Here is a 22,380-nt window from a genome sequence, read left to right as displayed (position 1 = left end):
GCTGCGAGAATAACTGACCAGTAACAGGATCCCTCACAGAGAGCTTACCTTTTGCAATGGTCTTGCTCTCTTGCTAGCTGGACAGTGATCTGTTGCTACAAAGTGATAACCACCAGTGTACCAGGCCAACAGAATAGAGATTCCATTAAGGCAAGTGGAAGCCTCTCCTTCAGGATTCTGTTGCTGTCACCAGCATTAGCATTGCCCATGTAATAACTGATAAACAATCTACGTACCAAATGTTTTTGTGCACATGATAAAAACTAATAGTAATCAATCTCAAATGTAACAAAGCATGTATAAATGAGTAGAAACATAAATAAAAAATGTCACATAAGTGGAATGTTCGTGTAGTAAATAAACACTATTAGCCGGATTCAGGTAGAGCGACGCTTCTTTGTTCGGGCGTATCGCATCTCATATGCGCTACGCCGACGTAACTCTGAGAGGAAGAGCTGTATTCACAAAGCACTTGCTCCCAAAGTTACGTCGGCGTAGCGAAAATGGGCCGGCGTAAGCCCGCCTAATTCAAAGTAGGCAGGTAGTGGGCGTGCTACATTTAAATTAACCGTGACCCCATGTAAATGAAGGGCCGTTGGTACGGCGCATGCACGCTCATGCTCAGAATCACGTTGCAAATACTCCCTAAGATACGTTGGCTCAATGCTTTCGACTTGAACGTAACCTACGCCCAGCCCCATTCACGTATGTAAAATGCGATGGCTGTTCCGTCGTCCATACCTTGCATGGGCTGCGCCACCTATAGAGGTGTTTTTTTTTTTACGCCGGCGTATGTCTTACGTAAACGGCGTAGCTTAATGCGACGGGCGTACGTACGTTCGTGATTCGGCGTATCTTGCTCATTTACATATTCGACGCGTAAATCAACGTAAGCGCACCAAGCAGCCAGCGTAAATATGCACCCAAGATACGACGGCGTAGGAGACTTACGTCGGTTGTATCTTGGCAACATTCAGGCGTATCTCATTTTAAGAATGAGCGCAAAGATATCTACTGATACGTCGGTGTGAGTCTTTATGAATCCGGACCATAAAGTCCAACTTAAAATGGTTGTTGCTCAGGAATGGAACACAGTAACTAAGCAGACACATGAAACATCAGGGATGGTGTATCTTCTACTGGAAATGAGGGGTATACACTTTAAGCGGAAGTAGTGTCGAGTGTCGGCGATGAGTCAAACAAGAGAAGAAAGCCAGAATCGGCGGACTTCCAGAACGATCCAAAGAACCCAGGGGACTCCAAGAATGGCTTCAGGGAATCATACAGGTAACCATGAGGTTGGTAAACCCGATATTAGGCAACTGGATGGAAAGGCCAAAAAACTCTCATTGAGACAAGCCCGCATAGACTTCAACTGGGGCATGCCCCAGTTGAAGTCTATTAAGATGAAATGCGTCGGGAATGGCTTTTTGCTCCTCACATTGCTTTTTATTTTTGTGATCACAATTTTATACTTAGGGATGTATGTTGGTTTTTATTCAATAAAAAAGAGATTTTTAATACAGCTTACCTGTAAAATCTTTTTCTTGGAGTACATCACGGGACACAGAGCGGCATTCATTACTATATGGGTTATATGGAGTACCTTCAGGTGTAGACACTGGCAATCTCAAACAGGAAATGCCCCTCCCTATATAACCCCCTCCCATAGGAGGAGTACCTCAGTTTTGTAGCAAGCAGTATGCCTCCCAAAATGGTCCTCAAAAAAGAGGGGTGGGAGCTCTGTGTCCCGTGATGTACTCCAAGAAAAAGATTTTACAGGTAAGCTGTATTAAAAATCTCTTTTTCTTTATCGTACATCACGGGACACAGAGCGGCATTCATTACTATATGGGATGTCCCAAAGCAATGCTTACAATGAGGGGAGGGAGAACATCTCCAAGACAAAAGGATTTAATTTAGAGATATACTCAAATCATAATAAATCCAACTTAGTTGAGAAAAATAATTTTAAATTTTAAATTTAACTCAAAAAAGAGGAGCCCCCGGAATCCGAGGGTCTCAAACTGCAGCCTGCAGCACTGCCTGCCCGAAGGCAGTATCAGTATCCTTCTTACGTCCAACTTGTAGAATTTTGTAAACGTGTGGACAGAAGACCAGGTTGCCGCCTTGCAAACTTGAGCCATAGAGATCTGGTGGTGTGCTGCCCAGGAGGCGCCCATGGCTCTAGTAGAATGAGCCTTTAATGATACTGGAGGAGGCAACCCTTTCAAGCCGTAGGCCTGAGTGATTAATTGCTTAATCCACCTAGAAATGGTGGACTTTGCAGCTGCCTGCCCTTTCTTGGGCCCATCCGTAGAATGAACAGCACATCTGTTTTCCGGATCTTCTTTGTAGCTTTAAGATAGGCCTTCATGGCCCTGACAATATCCAAGGTATGCAGCAACCCTTCCTTTCTGGAAGTAGGTTTAGGGAAGAAGGATGGTAATACCAAATCCTGGTTCAAATGAAAACTGGATATGACCTTCGGTAGGAAGGAAGGATGAGGGCGGAGAACGACCCTGTCCTTATGAAAAACAAGATATGGTTCCTTACAGGATAAGGCCGCTAGCTCCGAAACTCTTCTTGCGGAAACTATGGCAACCAAAAATACTAACTTCCTTGTCAGTAGAACCAAAGGAATTTCAGCCAACGGCTCAAACGGTTGTTTCTGTAAACTTGACAGAACAAGATTTAAATCCCACGGACAAAGCGGGGATTTAACTGGAGGTCTAATACGCAAGACCCCTTGAAGGAAGGTCTTAACCAGCGAGTGGGTGGCCAGCGGCCGCTGAAACCACACTGACAGAGCAGAAATCTGTCCTTTGATTGTGCTTAATGCCAATCCTTTATCCACTCCTAGCTGGAGAAAACTTAATACTCTATCGATGGTAAATTTGCGAGAAAGCCATCGCTTGGACTCACACCAGCCTACATAGGCCTTCCAGACCCTGTAATAAATCACCCTAGAGACCGGTTTCCTGGCTCTGATTAGGGTAGAGACTACTTTCTGAGACAGACCTCTACCCCTGAGAATCAGGGATTCAGCTTCCAGGCCGTCAAATTTAGATGCCGTAAGGCAGGGTGGAGGATCGGACCTTGCGATAGCAGGTCTGGCCGTAGAGGAAGAGTCCAAGGGTCTCCCACTACCATCTTTAGGATGAGTGAGTACCATGCCCTTCTGGGCCATGCTGGAGCTACCAGGATGACTGGTATGTGTTCCACCCGGATCCTGCACAGCAGGCGGGGTAGTAACTGGAGCGGGGGAAACGCATAAAGAAGTTTGAACTGATGCCAAGGGCAAACCAACGCATCGGTTCCGCAGGCCATCGGATCCCTTGAGCGGGATATGAACCTGTCTAGTTTCTTGTTGAGTCTCGATGCCATGATATCCACGTCCGGCACTCCCCATCTTTGGCAGAGTGCTTGAAAGACTTGTGGATGCAGAGACCATTCCCCCGGCCATAGAGTCTGGCGGCTTAAGAAGTCCGCCTGAAAGTTGTCCACTCCTGGAATGAATATTGCCAATATGCAGGGCACATGCGCCTCTGCCCATAGGAGAATCAAGCTCACCTCTCTCTGAGCGGCTTGACTCCTGGTTCCCCCTTGGTGATTTATGTATGCCACGGCCGTGGCATTGTCTGATTGAATTCTCACCGGGAACCCCTGCAATTTTGACGTCCAAGCCCTGAGGGCTAGTCGAGCAGCTCTGAGCTCCAAGATGTTGATGGGCAACTGCTTCTCTGGCTTTGCCCAAGTACCTTGGCGAGTGCAACCATCCAAAATTGCTCCCCAGCCCGTCAGGCTGGCGTCTGTGGTCACTATCTTCCAAGCCACTGGGCTGAAAGACTTCCCCTTCAGTAGATTCTGAGGGTCTAACCACCAACACAGACTTTGTCGGACTCTTGATAAGAGCGGCAACGGGATATCCAAGGCCTGTGGCCTTCTGCTCCATGCTGACAGGATGGCTGCCTGTAGGATGCGAGTGTGGCTCTGGGCGTATGGTACCGCCTCGAACGTGGCCACCATCTTGCCTAGTAACCTCATACATAGGCGAATAGTCGGTTCTTTCTTGCTTAGAACCAGTAGGATTAATTCCTTGATGGCTTTTACCTTCCTCAGAGGTAGGAACACTCCTTGTTGTTCTGTGTCTAATCTCATGCCGAGATATTCCAACTGCCTTGTGGGCTGGAAAGCTGACTTTTCTCGATTTAGGACCCAGCCGAACCTCTCGAGGTATTGGACCGTGAGGGCCACTGCTCGCTCCAAGCCGGGAGACGAGTGGTCTATGACTAGGAGGTCGTCCAGGTATGCTAGGATCGTGACCCCTTGGATCCTTAGCTTGGCTAGGATCGGAGCTAGGACCTTCGTGAACACCCGGGGGGCCGTAGCCAACCCGAAGGGAAGCGCCACGAATTGGAAGTGACGCGAAGCCACCATGAAGCGTAGATATCTTTGATGTGGCTGATAAATTGGAACATGAAGGTAGGCATCCTTTATGTCTATGGACGCCATGAAGTCGTCCTTCTGGAGTGTGGCAGCTGCTGACCGCACGGATTCCATCCGAAATGAGCGGATCTTTAGATATGCATTTACCATCTTTAGGTCCAAAATTGGCCTGACATCTCCATTGGATTTTGGGATGATGAATAGGTTGGAGTAGAAACCCAGCCCCTGTTCCAGGTCTAATTTGTAGCCTGTGGCCACGGAAGACTGTACCCACTCGTCGGGAATGCTGGCTTCCCAAATCTCTGAAAAGAGTCGCAGCCTTCCCCCCACCTTCGTGGGTGGGGGCGCCCCTTCATAAGGTTGGCTTGGGGGCTGGTTTTGCTGGTTTGCGAAACCACTGCCTTTTGCCTCTAACAGCCTGTCCTTGTGATTTGCTGTTGAAGCCGAAGTTTGCTTTTGCAGGAGGCCGTCGATACTGCTTGGCATTAGAGGGCCCCTGCCCAGGGGAATACTGTCGTTTAAACGCAGGCCCCTGAACCTTCTTCTTAGTTGGCAAGAGAGTACTCTTGCCGTTTGAAATGGTCTGAATGTATTTATCTAGGTCTTCTCCGAAGAGTCGTCCTCCATGGAAGGGGAACCCTACCAGGAGCTTCTTGCATGGGGGCTCAGCCTCCCAGCTTTTTAACCATAAGAGTCTTCTCATATGGATAAGGGATAACGATAAACGTGACGCTTGCTGGATAGAATCCTTGATTGCGTCTACCGTAAAACATATGGCCTTAGGGACATCCGAAAATTCTTCTGCCTGCTGGGCAGGAATAAGTTTAAGCATCTGCTTAAATTGATCCGATAATGCTTGAGCGACCCCAATCGCAGCCACAGCTGGCTGTACTACTGCCCCTGCAGTAGTGAAGGAGTTCTTAAGTAGTGCTTCCAAGCGCTTATCAACTGGATCCTTGAACACCTGTATGTTTTCTACAGGGCATGTTAACGATTTGTTAACACATGAGATGGCTGCGTCCACTGCAGGAGTAGCCCATCTTTTGGAAAATTTTTCTTCCATAGGATATAGGACAGAGAACTTCTTAGGTGGTAAGAAGATCTTATCTGGCTTGTTCCAATCTTGGAACAAAACTCCCTCTAATAGAGGATGGATCGGAAACACAGCATTGCTTTGAGGCGCCCTCAGTGAGCCCAAAGCTGAAACCGTCGATACCTGGAGATCTGGTACTGGCAAGTTGAATGCCCTATGGACCAAGTCCGACAATCCTTGAATCCACCAGCTCTCCCTCAGGGAGACTGCCCCAGACTCCTCTGTATCCGGATCTTCGATCCCTGAACCTACTTGGTCCTTGTCCAAGAGGTCGTCCAATTCCCCTGAGGAAAGGACCTCCTCTTCTGAGGGTCCGCGCTCGGGCGACGGAGATCTATTCCGCTTACTGCCCCGCATAGCTGCGGCTATCATTTTACCCATGCTTTTCTGCATCTCTTTTAAAGAGGTGAGTAATACCTCCTCCGTGACCATCTTAGGGTTGGACTGACCCGCGTCAGCTCCAGCCCCAGATCCCGATGGCCCCAAGGCTCCCTGTGGGGAAAGCAGCGGCATAGCTTTGTCCGAGACCTCAGACTCTCTGGGGGAATCCCCACCTCTTGTACCCTTGTTTTTTGATGCCATGGTACAATACCGAGGTACACCTGCTACTTATTGGTACCTGGGACTTATAAATAGTTAAATGCCCAAACACCTGTTTGGGGGATAAAAAATGCTTCCTCTCCCCTAGATGACACTTTTTTTTTTTTTTTTTTTTTTTTTCAAATCTAGGAAAGAAAAAACATTCTGTCCCCCTGAGTAGTATTGCAAGAAAAACTATGAGATGGAAAAGAAACAGCCTATTCCTAGGCTTGAAAACAGTCTTTCTGAAGACTGCAATATTCTTTCTGGCCACTGTGTGTCCTCGGCGCCCCGTGCTTGCCGTTCTGGTCTTTCCTCCTCAGTTCCAAAGTATTGAATGAGCTATATGGAACAAACAAGGAAGGGCCGCCCCTTCCTTAAGCCACTGACCCGCCCTTCCCCCCCAGCAATCTCAAACAGGAAATGCCCCTCCCGACAGGGGGGGGGGTGGGGTTGGGAGGAAGGGACCTCTCTGCTCCAGCAAACTGCAGCCTGCAGCCTGGAACCATGAGGAGGTCAGCGTTTTGCCTGCTTTGCAGGCCGTGAGGAGGAAGACTGAATGGAGCATCGCCTGGAGGCTTGCAGGTAAGCACAGCTCTCTGACACACACATATACTTTTATATCACACAGGCCCCACTCAATGCTTTTCCAACACTACAAGGGAGGTCACATCTTATGGGGAATAATACATATAGAGCCATCCTATCTTTATGATATGTGACTAGTTTGCCAGATGCAGTGCATAACTTTAGGCATGTCCCCTGTGACCCCCCAGAAAAAACCTGCTAAGAACCAAGTTCCGCAAGTTTTCCCCTCACTTACCTGCTCCATGCCGCAGGACTTTGCCAAGCAAGAGGCCCAATCTTCCCCCATCTCGGTGGGGATGTCTAGACCTTCAGGCCCTGGGTTCCTATGAAGGATCCACTGTCCTGGGCCCATATAGCACTCTGGCAACAGAAACATTAGGCACCCAAAGGTTTCTAAGTTCTGGGCCCAGGGTCCAGCTCTCTAAAAAGAAAAGCATTATGGGCTATACCCCAAGGGTTTTTTTTGGGGTCCGGTTACTGACCACTTTAGCGCTGAGGCTTTTTTGGACAGAACCGGTTAGCTCACCTAATCCCAAGGATGTGGAGGCAAGCTAAACCATGACTAACACCTAAGACACTGGCGGAAAAACTGAGGTACTCCTCCTATGGGAGGGGGTTATATAGGGAGGGGCATTTCCTGTTTGAGATTGCCAGTGTCTACACCTGAAGGTACTCCATATAACCCATATAGTAATGAATGCCGCTCTGTGTCCCGTGATGTACGATAAAGAAAAACACCCTTTTGATCTATACCATGTGGAGGCTTTTTCTCTTTTTATATCTTTCTCAGTGAGAGTTTTTTGGCCTTTCCATCCGGCTGTCTAATATCAGGGTTCCAGCCTCATGGTTACCTGTATGATTCCCTGAAGCCGTTCTTGGAGTTCCCTGGGTCCTGGAAGTCCGCCGATTCTGGCTTTCTTCGCTTGATTGACTCGTTGTCACAGACACTCGAGTGCACCACTTCTGGTAAGAGTGCATACCCCTCATTTCCAGTAGAGGATACAACATCCTTGATGTTCCACAATAAACTGTCAGTGCCATATGAATGGCTGGGGATGTCCAAATCTGTTGCAGACAATTCTTCCCATCCCTGACCTAGCCCAAGGTACTTGTATATGGACAGTGAAAAAGTCAGCCTTACGGTAACACTCAGGAAAGTCCATATATCCCTCTGCACAGGAGGCACAGTTCTCGCCCGTGTAGTTGGGTTTGCAGTAACATCGCCCCGTCAGGTCTTCACAAGTCCCACTCATGTGCTCGGACTCACAGGCACAGCCTACAAAAAACATATGATGTCATCTTAACCTTATTCCTTGAACAAGCAGTTATTCTGACAATTATAAGGGTGGTTAAATATGATCACACTCACGTTGACAGGTGTAGGGCGAGTCGGTCGGATGATCAGGTGATTTGTAATAACCTTGGCGACAGCGCTCACAGTTGACGCCATCTGTGTTGTGCTGAAAGACAGTTTTGTTTACAGTTTTATATTCACTTTAATGACATAAGCAGAAGTGGTGATTTAACCCCTTCCCACTCCACCCTTAAGAGGGTCTGTACACAGGGCTTTTTTTCTCAGAGAAAAGGTCCAGGAACTCCCCCCTTCTGAGTAACCCAATGTCTCGCCCCCTACCCACCTCTGAGCAGCGTCCCTTTGTTCCACCCCCTTCTCACCCTCAAGCAGCGTCCCTTTGTTCCACCCCCTTCTCACCTCCGAGTAGCGTCCCTTTGTTCCACCCCCTTCTCACCTCCGAGCAGCGTCCCTTTGTTCCACCCCCTTCTCACCTCCGAGCAGCGTCCCTTTGTTCCACCCCCTTCCCACCTCCGAGCAGCATCCCTTTGTTCCACCCCCTTCTCACCTCCGAGCAGCGTCCCTTTGTTCCACCCCCTTCTCACCTCCGAGCAGCGTCCCTTTGTTCCACCCCCTTCTCACCTCCGAGTAGCGTCCCTTTGTTTCACCCCCTTCTCACCTCCGAGCAGCATCCCTTTGTTCCACCTCCTTCTCACCTCTGAGCAGCGTCCCTTTGTTCCACCCCCTTCTCACCTCCGAGCAAAATCCCTTTGTTCCACCTCCTTCTCACCTCCGAGCAGCGTCCCTTTGTTCCACCCCCTTCTCACCTCCGAGCAGCGTCCCTTTGTTCCACCCCCTTCTCACCTACGAGCAACGTCCCTTTGTTCCACCTCCTTCTCACCTCCGAGCAGCATCCCTTTGTTTCACCCCCTTCTCACCTCCGAGCAGCGTCCCTTTGTTCCACCCCCTTCTCACCTCCGAGCAGCGTCCCTTTGTTCCACCCCCTTCTCACCTCCGAGTAGCGTCCCTTTGTTTCACCCCCTTCTCACCTCCGAGCAGCATCCCTTTGTTCCAACTCCTTCTCACCTCTGAGCAGCGTCCCTTTGTTCCACCCCCTTCTCACCTCCGAGCAACATCCCTTTGTTCCACCTCCTTCTCACCTCCGAGCAGCGTCCCTTTGTTCCACCCCCTTCTCACCTCCGAGCAGCGTCCCTTTGTTCCACCCCCTTCTCACCTACGAGCAACGTCCCTTTGTTCCACCTCCTTCTCACCTCCGAGCAGCATCCCTTTGTTTCACCCCCTTCTCACCTCCGAGCAGCGTCCCTTTGTTCCACCCCCTTCTCACCTCCGAGTAGCTTCCCTTTGTTCCACCCCCTTCTCACCTCCGAGCAGCATTCCTTTTGTTCCACCTCCTTCTCACCTCTGAGCAGCGTCCCTTTGTTCCACCCCCTTCTCACCTCCGAGCAGCGTCCCTTTGTTCCACCTCCTTCCCACCTCCGAGCAGTGTCCCTTTGTTCCACCCCCTTCTCACCTCCGAGCAGCGTCCCTTTGTTCCACCCCCTTCTCACCTCCGAGCAGCGTCCCTTTGTTCCACCTCCGAGCAGCGTCCCTTTGTTCCACCCCCTTCTCACCTCCGAGCAACGTCCCTTTGTTCCACCCCCTTCTCACCTCCGAGTAGCGTCTCTTTGTTCCACCCCCTTCTCACCTCCGAGCAGCGTCCCCTTGGTTCCACCCCCTTCCCATCTCCCAGTATCGCCCCTTTTACAGATTACAGAACCAAGTATCATTCTGTGGTGAATTTGTATGAAATTTGTTAATGATAACATGAAAAGCAGCAAAATAGATCTCCTGCAGCCAACACCAATAGACCCCCCTCCCCCCGCAACAATAGATCCCCCACACAACAATGCCCCCCCCAAAACAAAAATCCACCCTAGCAAAAATAGACCCCCAGCAGTAACAACAGATTTCCCAGCAGCCAGGATTAATAGACCCTCCAGTAGGTAGAAACAATAGACCTCTCTCTCAACAGTAGACCCGTCCAACAACAACTGACCCCCTGCGAATATAAGACCCCTGCCGGCAACAATAGATCCTCCCCTCCACCAGCAATAATAGACTTCACCAGCAACAACAGACCCCCATGCAAAAACAGATTCCCACTAGCAACAATAGATCCCCCATCAGCCATCATCAATAGACCCTCTAGCACACCCCAGCACCCCCGTGCAATTACATACTTACAATGTTGGAGGTGCCGGAACTGTGCTCCCCCCAGTTACCCCTGAAAAAATGCCCTGTCTGGGAGGCAGGAAGGATCAAGTGACCACTGTGACTTCTGTCACAGACAGCAAGCTGTCAAAGGCAGCACTTGGAGCCCACTAACGATCAGTAGCTGGCCAGACCGACTCCCAAAAGTGGGGACCAAGAGCTGTTTCTTACAGCTCGGTCCCTGTGCTGGGAGTGCACTTTCAGCAAAGAAACATTGGTTACCCAGTGATGCATATGTGCGACGTAAAGGGGTTAAAACCCACACTTTTGCAGCCACAGATATGTGTTACACGGGCGAAAACAGCTTTGGCAGCTTCCATATTTGTATTCCTACAAACACTCACCTGACATTCCAAGCAGACTCCTCCTCCCATGTATTCCCCCTGTCGGTTCATGCTTGCTCTGCGCATTTCCACTTCTGGATCGTAGTAACAGTCGTAAGCGTGTCCGTTACAATTGCACGCTGTAATAGGGAACATAAACATTACATTAGAAAGATGGTTTTGGCAATAATAGGTTGTTTCATTCAATTAGCTAGCTGCTGCATTTCAGAGTATTTGGTGACTCTGAAGAAAACAAATACTTGAAGTACCGTCCCAATACTTTTGACAATATATTGCATACCTGTTTCGTGAGTAATAGCATCCATAGAACGTTTAATACTAGCCCAGAGGTCTACAAACTTTCTAAACAAAGGGCCAGTTTACTGTCCTTCAAACTTTAGGGGGGCCAGACTGTGGCCTTTGGGATTAGAAGAAGTTCAGACATCAGTGGGAAAAAACAATGCCCCATTGTTGGTGTCATCAGTGGGAGGAATTGTGCCCCATCTTTGGTGTCAGTGGGAGGAATTGTGCCCCATCTTTGGTGTCAGTGGGAGGAATTGTGCCCCATCTTTGGTGTCAGCGGGAGGAATTGTGCCCCATCTTTGGTGTCAGTGGGAGGAATTGTGCCCCATCTTTGGTGTCAGCGGGAGGAATTGTACCCCATCTTTGGTGTTATTGGGAGGAAATGTGCCCCATCTTTGGTGTCAGTGGGAGGAATTGTACCCCATCTTTGGTGTTATTGGGAGGAAATGTGCCCCATCTTTGGTGTCAGTGGGGGGGGGGGGATTATGCCCCATTGTTGGTATTAGTGGATAAAATAGTGCCCCAAGGGCCGGATAAAAGCAAGGTAAAGGTCATATCTGGCCCCCAGGCCACTGTTTGGTACTACACTGTAATAAAGCAGAAAAGAAACAGCTATGCATAAGCTGCCCTCTCACGCAGTAAGAATAGAGTTAGAAACATAAAAGCCCATATCTGCCACTAGATGGAATCTTAATATCCAATTGTGAAATAGTTAAAGAGCAGACTGGATGATATTTTTTAGGTAAAGAAAAAAAAAAACTCAAAATCATAAAACAAAGAATAATTGGAAGACATACGTTCACATTCATTGGAATTATCCATGGTCGCTGGTTTCCACGCCACCTGGTGGAAGCCGGGACAGCAGCTGTCACATGACGCTCCACAAGTGTTGTGCTGGCAGTAGCACTGTAGCCTAAAGGGAAAAAAAAGAGAAATGATGACAAGTCTTAGGCATGGAGAGAAAATGTATGTTATGTGGCCTATGGTGGGGGGCGCAGGAGCCGAGCAGAGCCGATTGGAAATACTCAGTTCCCGAGCCTTTCCAAGGTTTTCTGATTTCAGCCAAGGTGTCCTCGGGCCTTTCTGAGTGTTCACGAAGCTCTCCGGCGCCCCCCACCTCTGGCCACCTGCGGTATTGCATGCCATTGAAGTCAATGCGGAACAAATTATTTTTGTTTCCATTGACTTCAACGGGGATTTTTTTTGTCAAATTGATCAAGGTGAAGTTAGAAGCTGATTGTATACCATGCAGAACTGCAGCAGATTTTGCACTCTCCAGTTTCAGTAAATCAACCCCAAGGAGTCATTGCGTAGACCAGGACAGTAATCAATAGCAACCTATCAGGAGCCGATTGGTTGTCATGAGTAAGGCTGGGGAAAAAATCGATTTGAATCTTGAATCTAGTTGCGAGGGCAAATCTATTCAGATTTTGACCAAATCGATTTTTTTCCCATAGGACTGGCGCCCGGCGGACTAGGCCAAAGCCGCGGCCTCGCCTAAAAAATGCCTGCCCGCAGCTTGCCGTGATCCTGGGAAAAGGCCACGAGGCCGGAAGCCACTCGCTGCCTTTCCCCAGGATCGCGGCGAGCTGCGGGCAGGATTTGTTAGGCGAGGCCACGGCTTCGGCCTAGTCCGTGGCCTTTTCCCAGGATCACGGCAGACTAGGCCGGAGCCGCGGCCTCGCCTAAAAACCTAGGACCGGTGCAGTGTCCATCAAGAAAAAAAAAAAATTGATTCAAATCGTAAATCGAGTTTTTATTTTTAAATATGGCAGATTTTTTTGGGGGCCAAAATCACCCAGCTCTAGTCATGAGCTACTAAAGAAATAAACAAAAAGAGTGTAAAACAATCTTATGCGTTATACAGGAAAGTCTAATAAATGGGGGACTTGCAGTGCCAAAGCAGGCAGAGGAAACCGTGACTCAGTCATGGTTTCCTCTGCCTGCTTGGAGCTACAAGACCTTGTTATCCTCATTGATTGGACTTTCCCGTGTTACCTGGATTTATAATACATTCTAGTTACTATTATTATTATTCAGGATTTATATTGCGCCAACAGTTTGCGCAGCGCTTTACAACATGGGGGCAGACAGTACAGTTACAATACAAATCAATATAGGAGGAATCAGAGGGCCCTGCTCGGTATTGCTTACAATCTAGAAGGGAGGGTAAAGTGGAACAAAAGGTAATAGCTGTGGGGGGGGGATGACCAGATAGAGAAAATTTTAATACAGTTGTTAGGTGTGGGTAGAATAGGCTTCTCTGAAGAGAAGGGTTTTAGAGTAGGAGATAACCGGACAGATTGGGGTAAGGAGTTCCATAGGATTGGAGAGGCTATGGAAAAGTCCTGGAGGCGAGCATGGGAGGAGGTAACAAGGGAGCTAGAGAGCAGGAGGTCTTGAGAAGAATGAAGAGAACAATTAGGTTGGTATTATGAGACTAGGTCAGTGATGTAGATAGGGGTAGTACTAGTGTGACCACATTTCCAAACTGCCATTCAGGAACACACCCCCTCTCTCACCTTCCCCCAAAAAAGATGAAGGGGGGTCAGGGGGAAATGTAGTCTCAGGGTTGATGGGGAATTTGGCAGCAGGTTATTTGTCAGGTGAACGTGCCACTAGCCACCAGATGCAGTGCCGCTTGCCACCAGATGCAGTGCTGCTGTCACCTCTCTGTATGAGCCACGTGCATTGAAGGAAAGGAGTCACTATCTGGAGAGGGAAGATCACACCAGTCCCTGCTGCTTGCCGCTGGGTGCCGGAGGAGGTGCTGAGGTGGATGGAGACAGCAGTGCTGCACTAGGCACAGGCCTCGCTCCCAGCCTCACTGTCTGAGAGTAAATTGACACTGATTGCAAGACGCCAGGCAGCGCCGGCCCTAGCAACCAGTTCCGGAAATGTAGTTACTAGTTAGTAGGGGGTGTCCTCTACTTCAATCCCGGACACTGTATTGTCCCGGAATGAAGGTGTCCTGGACCCAGGACAGACATGTCAATTGCGGGACAGTCCCGGGCAATCCGGGCAATCCGGGACACCCTAGGTAGTACTAATTGGACTACTACTGTTTGATCACCTCTTATGTCAAAGTCTTGCTAACCAAGATAACTGCACAGGAGAGCCTCAGAGGTGTCTCTGTCATGACGGGCGGGAGGAAATCTATCCTTCATTTCAGTCACCTATACAAATGATAAGACTACAGCATGGAGACAAGGCCATAAATTACATCTTCAACAATTCCTACACACTCTGTGCTTGCCTGCGGCAGACCTGAGCCCAGTTTGAAGCATGGGGGGGGGGGGAGAATGTGACAGGAGAATCCCAGTGTATTACTGGTGGGGTCATGGGTTATCCTCTCAGGTAAAGTCTCAGCCTGTGATCAGAAAACATCAGACGTTGTTGGATCATGTAGAGATGGCGGCCTGAGGCAAGACGTAGGCACTGACAAGAGGAGCAGGTACATGGATAACCTCTCGTCCATCATCCCAGCCTACACGCCTGACAGCTGGTGCAGGGAATAACTCATTTCACAGACAGCTCCTCTGCTGGTAATGTAAACTACTCTATGACCCGCAGCCCTGTCCTAGTCCATCACACACCAGATACTTTCCTTTGTAAATACACTAGGGGGAGATTTACTAAAACTGGTGCAGCTATGCATAGTAACCAATCAGCGTCTAGATTTTATTGTCAAAGCTTCATTAAACAAGCTGATTGGTTACTATGCAGAGCTGCACCAGATTCTAAGTGCACCAGTTTAAGGCCTCGTACACACGACCGGATCTGTCCGTTGGGATTTATCCGCGGATCAGTTCCAGCAGACAAATCCGGTCGTGTGTACGGCCTAGCGGACATTTTTCGGTGGACATTTGTCCAGCCGACCGTTTTCCAAGCGGAAAACAAATTCTTAGCATGCTAAGAAATCTATCCGCTGGAAACCTGTCCGTCGGACTTATCCGGTCGTCTGTACAGACTCACCGGATAAGTCCGACCGATCCCCATCCCTCGCATGCGTCAAAGTGATTTGACGCATGCGTGGAAGTATTTACCTTCCAGGGTCACACACGTCGCCGCGACGATGACGGACACGTCACCGCGTATGTTTTTCTCAGGGATTTTGATCTGATGGTGTGTACAGCCCATCAGATTAAAATCCGGGGCAGAAATGTCCGATGGAAATGGTCCGGCGGACCGTTTTCATCGGATATCCGTTCGTGTGTACAGGGCCTTAGAAACCCCCCCCCCCCCCCACTGGGTCCCATTTATAAAACAAGATTTTCCCTTTGTCTTTCCCATACTGGGACCTGCGCTACCACTCCTATGCGGACGACACGCAGCTTTACCTTCGAATCACCAACATAAAATACCAATTTCATGAACTTGAAAAGTGCCTTACACTGATCGACAATTGGATGACTGAAAGCTCCCTCAACGGATCCAAAACAGAACTACTCACCCTTCACGCAAATAGGAAATCCATTTCTAGGACCACAGGGACACCACCCACCATCCTCGGACAAACCATCGCGCCAAGCAATAAAGCTAAAAGTCTCGGAGTCATCTTTGACTCAGACATGACGATGGATGCACAAATAGGATCAGTCGTCAGCGGTTCTCATCATCTGCTCCGAATGCTACGTAGACTCATCCCCTTCATCCCGGAAGAGGACACGGCAGTAGTGGTGGGAAAGATCATCAACCCACGACTCGACTACGCAAATTCCCTCTATCTAGGACTACCAAAATACCAGATTTTACGTCTACAAGTCGTCCAGAACACGGCAGCCAGACTGGTAACAGGTAAAAAGCCGTGGGAACCAATCTCCCCGGCCTTGAGGTCCCTCCACTGGCTGCCCCTACAGGATCGGGTGACATTCAAGACACTCTGCCTCACCCACAAATGTATACAGGGGAACGCTCCCCAATACTTAAGCGAGAAAATAAAACCTTACGTCACCAATCACGTTCTCCGGTCAACCAACCAAAACCTTCTCCAAATTCCTAAATCCCGCTACAAATCGAAGGGAGAACGTAGATTTTCGGTCCAAGGACCACGGCTCTGGAATGCTCTACCCACTACCATCCGCTTGGAGGAAAACCATCAGGCCTTTAGGAAAAAATGAAAGACCCACCTCTTCTGAAGGACCGGTATGACGAAAAGCGCCTTGAGGCGATTAAGTTCGCATTTGTTGCGCTATACAAGTTACTCACTCACTCACTCATACTGTAATGGGTGAATAAAACTAATCCAAAGTACTCGCATATCAAGGCGAGTTTCCCCATTGAAGTCAATGGAAACTAAAATAATTTGTTCCGCATTGACTTCAATGGCATGCAATGCCGCATGCGGCCAGAGGTGGGGGCACCAGAGAGCCTCAAAAACTTCCAGAAAGTCCAGAGGACACCTCGGCTGACCTCGGAAAGACTCCATTCCCGAGGTTTGCCGAGGTCAGCCGAGCTGTCCTCTGGTCTTTCCGTGCATTTCCGAACAGTACCGCTCGGCTCCGGCGCCCCCCACCTCAGGCCAAACACGGTACTGCACAACACTCGCAAACTGAGCTTTTTTTTTTAAACACAGCGCTCGTATTGCAAAACACTCGTTAACCAGGTTACTCGCAATCCGAGGTTCCACTGTATTGATCTTTACTTGAATAATAACATTTACAGCTGATTAGCTGTTCCATGGTACTTTTTCCTAGAGATATTACCTGTATGGGTTGGCGGGGTCCTTAGCATTGCACACTTCAGCATGACCATTACAGACACAACGCCCTCCAATGCTAATATCTTTGATACTGTAGTAATACTGGGGGGAAAAAAAAAGTTATTGATTTATATGATCCATAAACAGCAGCATTGTACAAAGTGTGACTACACAGGGGCTAGAACATTATCTTCATGAAATATACATATTAAAATGTAAAGGTTCTCTACAGAAAAGCTTACAATCTGAAGTAGATGGGATAGATGGCACCAGTTGCACTATTGGTAGCTATAACAACATACAGATGGAAGTGGGGGAGTTAAAGTGCGGAGGTGGGTGCAAAGGACACAGCCGACCATGGAAGCCCCATAGTAAGTCTATGGGTGACATCACTCCCCATTCATTTCACAGGTCGTTGTCAGCTGTGTCTCCTGCAGAGCTTCCGCGCTGGAGACCGGATCGGCTTCAAAAGAGGAATGTATACGGATTTCTTCTTTACAGGGCTAGATAGGTTAGTGTTAGATTGTGGATTTCTGTAGATGCAGGGATTTTAGTCTTAGGGAGGACTTACACTTTAAAAGGAGGACTGGTCATTTGCATGTACAAGAAAAAAAAAAAACCTGCATGAAATGTCAGGTAGCCTGTAGGTTAGGGGTGCTCAGCCCGTAGCCCGTAGAGCCCTCTGATGTGGCCTGCGACCGCAAACCCGGGAAGCACATGGCCCATGCTCTGGGATGGAGGGTCAGCAAGCCCAGATCGCGGTCAATGGGTTGCCGACCCGCCATCCCAAAACATCAGGGTGCATACTTGAATAATAACATTTGCAGTTAAAGTAGAAGTTCATAGCCGGTGTTCTATCGAGAAATGCTTCCAATTTAAAATGCCTCCCATCTAAAAATTACCCCGATGGGTCAGCATGCTCTGCAACAAACGTCACTCCAGCTGATATGTTGATCAGCTGGTGTGACGTCAAAACACAGCGCATGCGCAGATCGTCGGAGGCATTATCCAACGCTATGCAACTCCCTTCTCATTGGCTTATCGCTGCATACTCTATCCCCCCTTCAGTCCATCATGAATGCTGCTGCCAGACTCATCCACCTTACCAACCGCTCTGTCTCTGCTGCTCCTCTCTGTCAATCCCTCCATTGGCTTCCGCTCACCCAACAAATTAAATTCAAAATACTAACAACTACTTACAAAGCCTTCCACAACTCTGCCCCCCAGCTACATTACTGACCTAGTCTCTAAATACCAACCTAATCGTTCTCTTCGTTCTTCTCAAGACCTCCTGCTCTCTAGCTCTCTCATCACCTCCTCTCATGCTCGTCTCCAGGACTTTTCCAGAGCCTCTCCAAGCCTATGGAACTCCTTACCCCAATCTGTCCGTCTATCTCCTTCTCTATTAGCTTTTAGAGGATCCCTGAAAACCCTCCTTTTCAGAGAAGCCTATCCTACCCACACCTAACAACTGTACTTTAATTTTGTCCATCTGATCACCACCACATCTACTACCCTTTGTTCCACTTAACCCTCCCTTCTAGATTGTAAGCTCTAACGAGCAGGACCCTTTGATTCCTCCTGTATTGAATTGTATTGTAACTGTACTGTCTTCCCTGATGTTGTAAAGCGCTGCGCAAACTGTTGGCGCTATATAAATCCTGTATAATAATAATAATAATAATAATAATAATATTCAAACAGCGGGGGAACGTAGTTGTCAGATTGAGTCTCGATGTTGCGGGCGGGTTGTGGGTGTGTTGAAGAATGGGTTTTATGTGTTTTAAAAACCCGCCCTTACACACAGGCAAAACCCGCGTTTCAACACACCAATCCCATCCCGCAACACAGACAAAACCCACCCTTTAGCACGCGAAAAACCCTCCCCGCAACAGCAAGGCACAATCTGACAAGTACAGTCTCCCTCTGCTGTTTGCATTGCTTTGAATACTGCCATTCGTATACTGTCTCCCGTAGAAAAATGCCTCCGACGATCCGCGCATGCTGGAGTGTCGTTTGTTACTGCGCACGCGCAGACCCAATGGGGGCATTTTTTGACGGGAGGCATTTCTCGATAGAACACCGGAGCTGGCAGTAGAGGAAGCAGGCACCACATATGCCGATGCTTTCTCTGTAGGGCCGGCTCCTCTCCCAGGCAGAGTGATAACAAGTACACCTCACCCGGGACCTTTCTAGCAGCCCAGAGAGTAATGCCAGCAGAAGCTGGAAGAAGAAAACGTCAGTGTATTAAACATCACACTGTGCTTTTGCAATTGACATTTTAGCGCTTATAAAAAAGGGTTATTAGGTGGACCACAGCGCATTAGTGTGAAAGCAGCCTTATAGGGGGTTTAGGACAGTAAGGGCTTGTTTACCGTAGCGGTTTGGGGGACGGTACAACCCCATAGTTCATTGTAGCCCTAGCCCCCGCAAGCGGTTACCAAATCACTTTAAAGGGGTTGTGAAGGTTTGTTTTTTATTTTCTAAATAGGTTCCTTTAAGCTAGTGCATTGTTGGTTCACTTGCCCTTTTCTTTCGATTTCCCTTCTAAATGTTTTTTTTTCTTTGTCTGAATTTCTCACTTCCTGTTTCTCCTCAGTAAGCTTGCCCCCATCATCCGAGCCGAGAACACATCGTCTCCGCGCAGGGATGTAGTCCCAAGCACGCTGACTAACCCCCAGCCAGAACGGCTCGGATGATGGGGGCAAGCTTACTGAGGAGGAACAGGAAGTGAGAAATTCAGACAAAGAAAATAAAACATTTAGAAGGGAAATGGAAGGAAAAGGTAAGTGAACCAACAATGTACGAGCTTAACCACTTAAGACCCGGACCAAAATGCAGGTAAAGGACCAGGCCCCTTTTTGCGATTTGACACTGCGTCGCTTAAACTGACAATTGCGCGGTCGTGCGACGTGGCTCTCAAACAAAATTGGCGTCTTTTTTTTCACACAAATAGAGCTATTTTTTACTCTATAAACAAAACAAAATTCAATTTTTTTCCTCAGTTTAGGCCGATACGTATTCTTCTACCTATTTTTGGTAAAAAAAAAATCGCAATAAGCGTTTATCGATTGGATTGCGCAAAATTTATAACGTTTACAAAATAGGGGATAGTTTTATTGCATTTTTATTAATTTTTTTACTACTAATGGTGGCGATCAGCGATTTTTTCCTGCGACATTATGGCGGACAATTTTGACACATTTTTGGGACCATTAAAAATGCATTGTTTACTGTGAAAATGACAATTGCAGTTTGGGAGTTAACCACAAGGGGGCGCTGAAGGGGTTAAGTGTGACCTCATCTGTGTTTCTAACTGTAGGGGGGTCGGGCTGTAGGTGTGACGTCATTGATTGTGATTCCCTATATAAGGGAACACACGATCGATGACGGCGCCCCAGTGAAGAACGGGGAAGCTGTGTTTACACACAGCTCTCCCCGTTCTTCAGCTCCGGGGATAGATCGCGGGACTCCAGCGGCGATCGGAGCCGCGGTCATGGAGCTGCGGACCAGGTCGCGGGCGTGTGCCCGCGACCCACGGCTGGGCATTATACAATCACATACAGGTACATGATTGTGCCCAGCCGTGCCATTCTGCCGACGTATATCAGCGTTAGGCGGTCCTTAAGTGGTTAAAGGAATCCATTTTTTTTTTGTGTATTTTGTGCGTGTACTCGAGAGAGGAGCCGGACTGCAGGAGTTGGGAGTAGGCAGGCCTCCCCCAGAGGCAATCTGCCACCTTTCTCCATGCCCCGGGTGGCAATGGTGGGTGTGTGAGGGGGTCCTCCCACACAGCCCGCCCTACTTGCTCCGCTTTGAAGCCCAACGGGGCAGAGGGAGTGAGAGGATCTAGCCCGCTCAACCAGCCCCGTTAGTCCTTCGCCTCTCTTTTTAGAGACCGCGTGGTCAAAGTGCGTGCATGTTAACCCAATTTCGAGTGCGTGTAAGTGTGGTGGTTTTTGTGGGAGGGGGGTGGGCGTACTAAGCGCAGGCTTACCTCGCATAGCACACCCACCGGGAGCCGGGCTGAGACCACCAAACTCAATTCACATGTAGCTGAGACCGCTAGCTGCAGAGGTGAATGACTTGTCAGCGCAGTGCCAATCGCGTTGAGCCACCACAGCTCCTAAAGGAATCTTATTAGAAAATAAAAAACGAACCTTTACAACCCCTTTAATGACCCTTGCTCTTGAAAGGGTTGAGCACCCCTGCTGTAGGGGATTCCACCACATACTTCATAATGGTCTTTTATTAATTGTTAATATCAGGTTCAGATAAAGAACATCCCTGCACCCCTACGGCATTGTTGGCAAGCCTACTTGTAGGTAACACTTTAGAAGTGGGTACAGTAGGTGATAGGCTGGAGATGCTGTGAGTAAGGGATATGAGAGTTTTCAAAGTCTTGCAAGCTTAGTGAGTGACTGATGGCACATGGGAGAAGGTTTTAGAGAAGAGGTGCAGCATAAGAGAAGCCCTGAAAAAGTTGATGGAAGTGCTGATCAAGGAGAAAAGTTTATTAATGGAAAAAAAAAGGTCTAGTTGGACATATACCTGGAAGCTAAGAAGACGAGAGAAGGAGCAGGATTTTGAATTGTATCCTGTTGACAGTGGGAAGCCAGAGCAAAGTGAGAGAGAGTATCCAGAAGAAGGGTGTATGAGCCGAGTGAGAGACTGGAGTGGGGCTAGTCTGGTTAGCAGAAAAAGAAGACAAAGCAGGATATTACAGAAGTGAACGTGGGATATGATTAGCGCAAGCATCACTATTTTAGATGTCTGTCTGATACTGATACAGCTAGAATTTCCTTTACAGATACTCCCAAGCAATCCCATGAAACACATTTTCCTCATCACTTACTCTGCGGGTCACAGTGGGATCCCCCTGGGCTTTCCCCATGAGGTGACCCAACAGGGTGTTGGTCCGGAGAAAAGTTAGACGGATGTTGGTGGCTTTTGTAAAGTTCCTCAGGAGGGGGGAGTAGGAGAAATTCATGGCCCCGGGACGTTTGTTGACCAAAGAAACCACAACCTGAAATGACAAAAACCACTGTTAGTAAGACGTCGGTCAGTTTCCAGAGAGAACGCTGTTCTTGATAGCCACAGCAAGCAGTCCAAAGCATTTTTCTGCAGGGAATGAAAGTGTGGAAACAATAAGGACTATTGTACTTGGCAATCAACTGTTTATATTAAAGAGTTACTCCACTTTTGCTGAGAAATAACAATCCCCTCTGGGTGATCTATGTACATTGCAAGGGTTTTAAGAAACTGTGGGCCAGATTCTCGTATCCTGGCGTAAAACTATGCGGGCGTAACGTAAAACGCGGCTGCAAGTTTTACGGGCAAGTGCTTGATTCACAAAGCACTTGCCTGTAAAGTTGCTGCGGCGTAGCGTAAATCCTCTGGCGCAAGCCCGCCTAATTCAAATGATCCAGGTAGGGGGCGTGGATCATGTAAATTAGGCGCGTTCCCACGCCGATCGTACTGCGCAAGCGCCGTCCCTAAAATTTCCCGACGTGCATTGCGCTAAATGACGTGGCAAGGACGTCATTGGTTTCGACGTTAACGTAAATGGTTTCGACTTACGCAAACGACGTACATTTTTAAATTTCGACGCGGGAACGACGGCCATACTTAACATTGGTTGCCCCTCATATAGCAGGGGCAACTTTACGCGTCGCAAATGCTACGGAAACGTCGTAAATTCACTGCGTCAACCGCGCGTACGTTCGGGAATCTCGCGTAAATAGCCAATTTGCATAGACGATGGGGAAAACGACATCGGCGA

At 48.5% G+C, this 22,380-nt stretch overlaps 1 protein-coding gene across 2 annotated transcripts in view; it reads right to left on the bottom strand.

Annotated features, from left to right (window-relative positions):
- The window catches only part of LAMA5 (laminin subunit alpha 5), a 217,036-nt gene that overhangs the window by 107,137 nt on the left and 87,519 nt on the right, over nucleotides 1-22,380 (bottom strand). For both annotated transcript variants that reach the window (XM_040330485.1, XM_040330486.1), the window contains exons 5-10: nucleotides 21,454-21,624; nucleotides 16,603-16,700; nucleotides 11,695-11,810; nucleotides 10,616-10,734; nucleotides 8,079-8,169; nucleotides 7,851-7,985 (exon numbers count right to left, since the gene is read on the bottom strand). In XM_040330485.1, the coding sequence (XP_040186419.1) occupies nucleotides 7,851-7,985; nucleotides 8,079-8,169; nucleotides 10,616-10,734; nucleotides 11,695-11,810; nucleotides 16,603-16,700; nucleotides 21,454-21,624 (730 nt within the window). The remainder of the gene's footprint in view (nucleotides 1-7,850; nucleotides 7,986-8,078; nucleotides 8,170-10,615; nucleotides 10,735-11,694; nucleotides 11,811-16,602; nucleotides 16,701-21,453; nucleotides 21,625-22,380) is intronic.

Source organism: Rana temporaria, chromosome 12 (genome assembly GCF_905171775.1).
Source record: "Rana temporaria chromosome 12, aRanTem1.1, whole genome shotgun sequence".
Classification (NCBI taxonomy): domain Eukaryota; kingdom Metazoa; phylum Chordata; class Amphibia; order Anura; family Ranidae; genus Rana; species Rana temporaria.
This window is presented reverse-complemented; position numbering and strand designations above follow the sequence as displayed.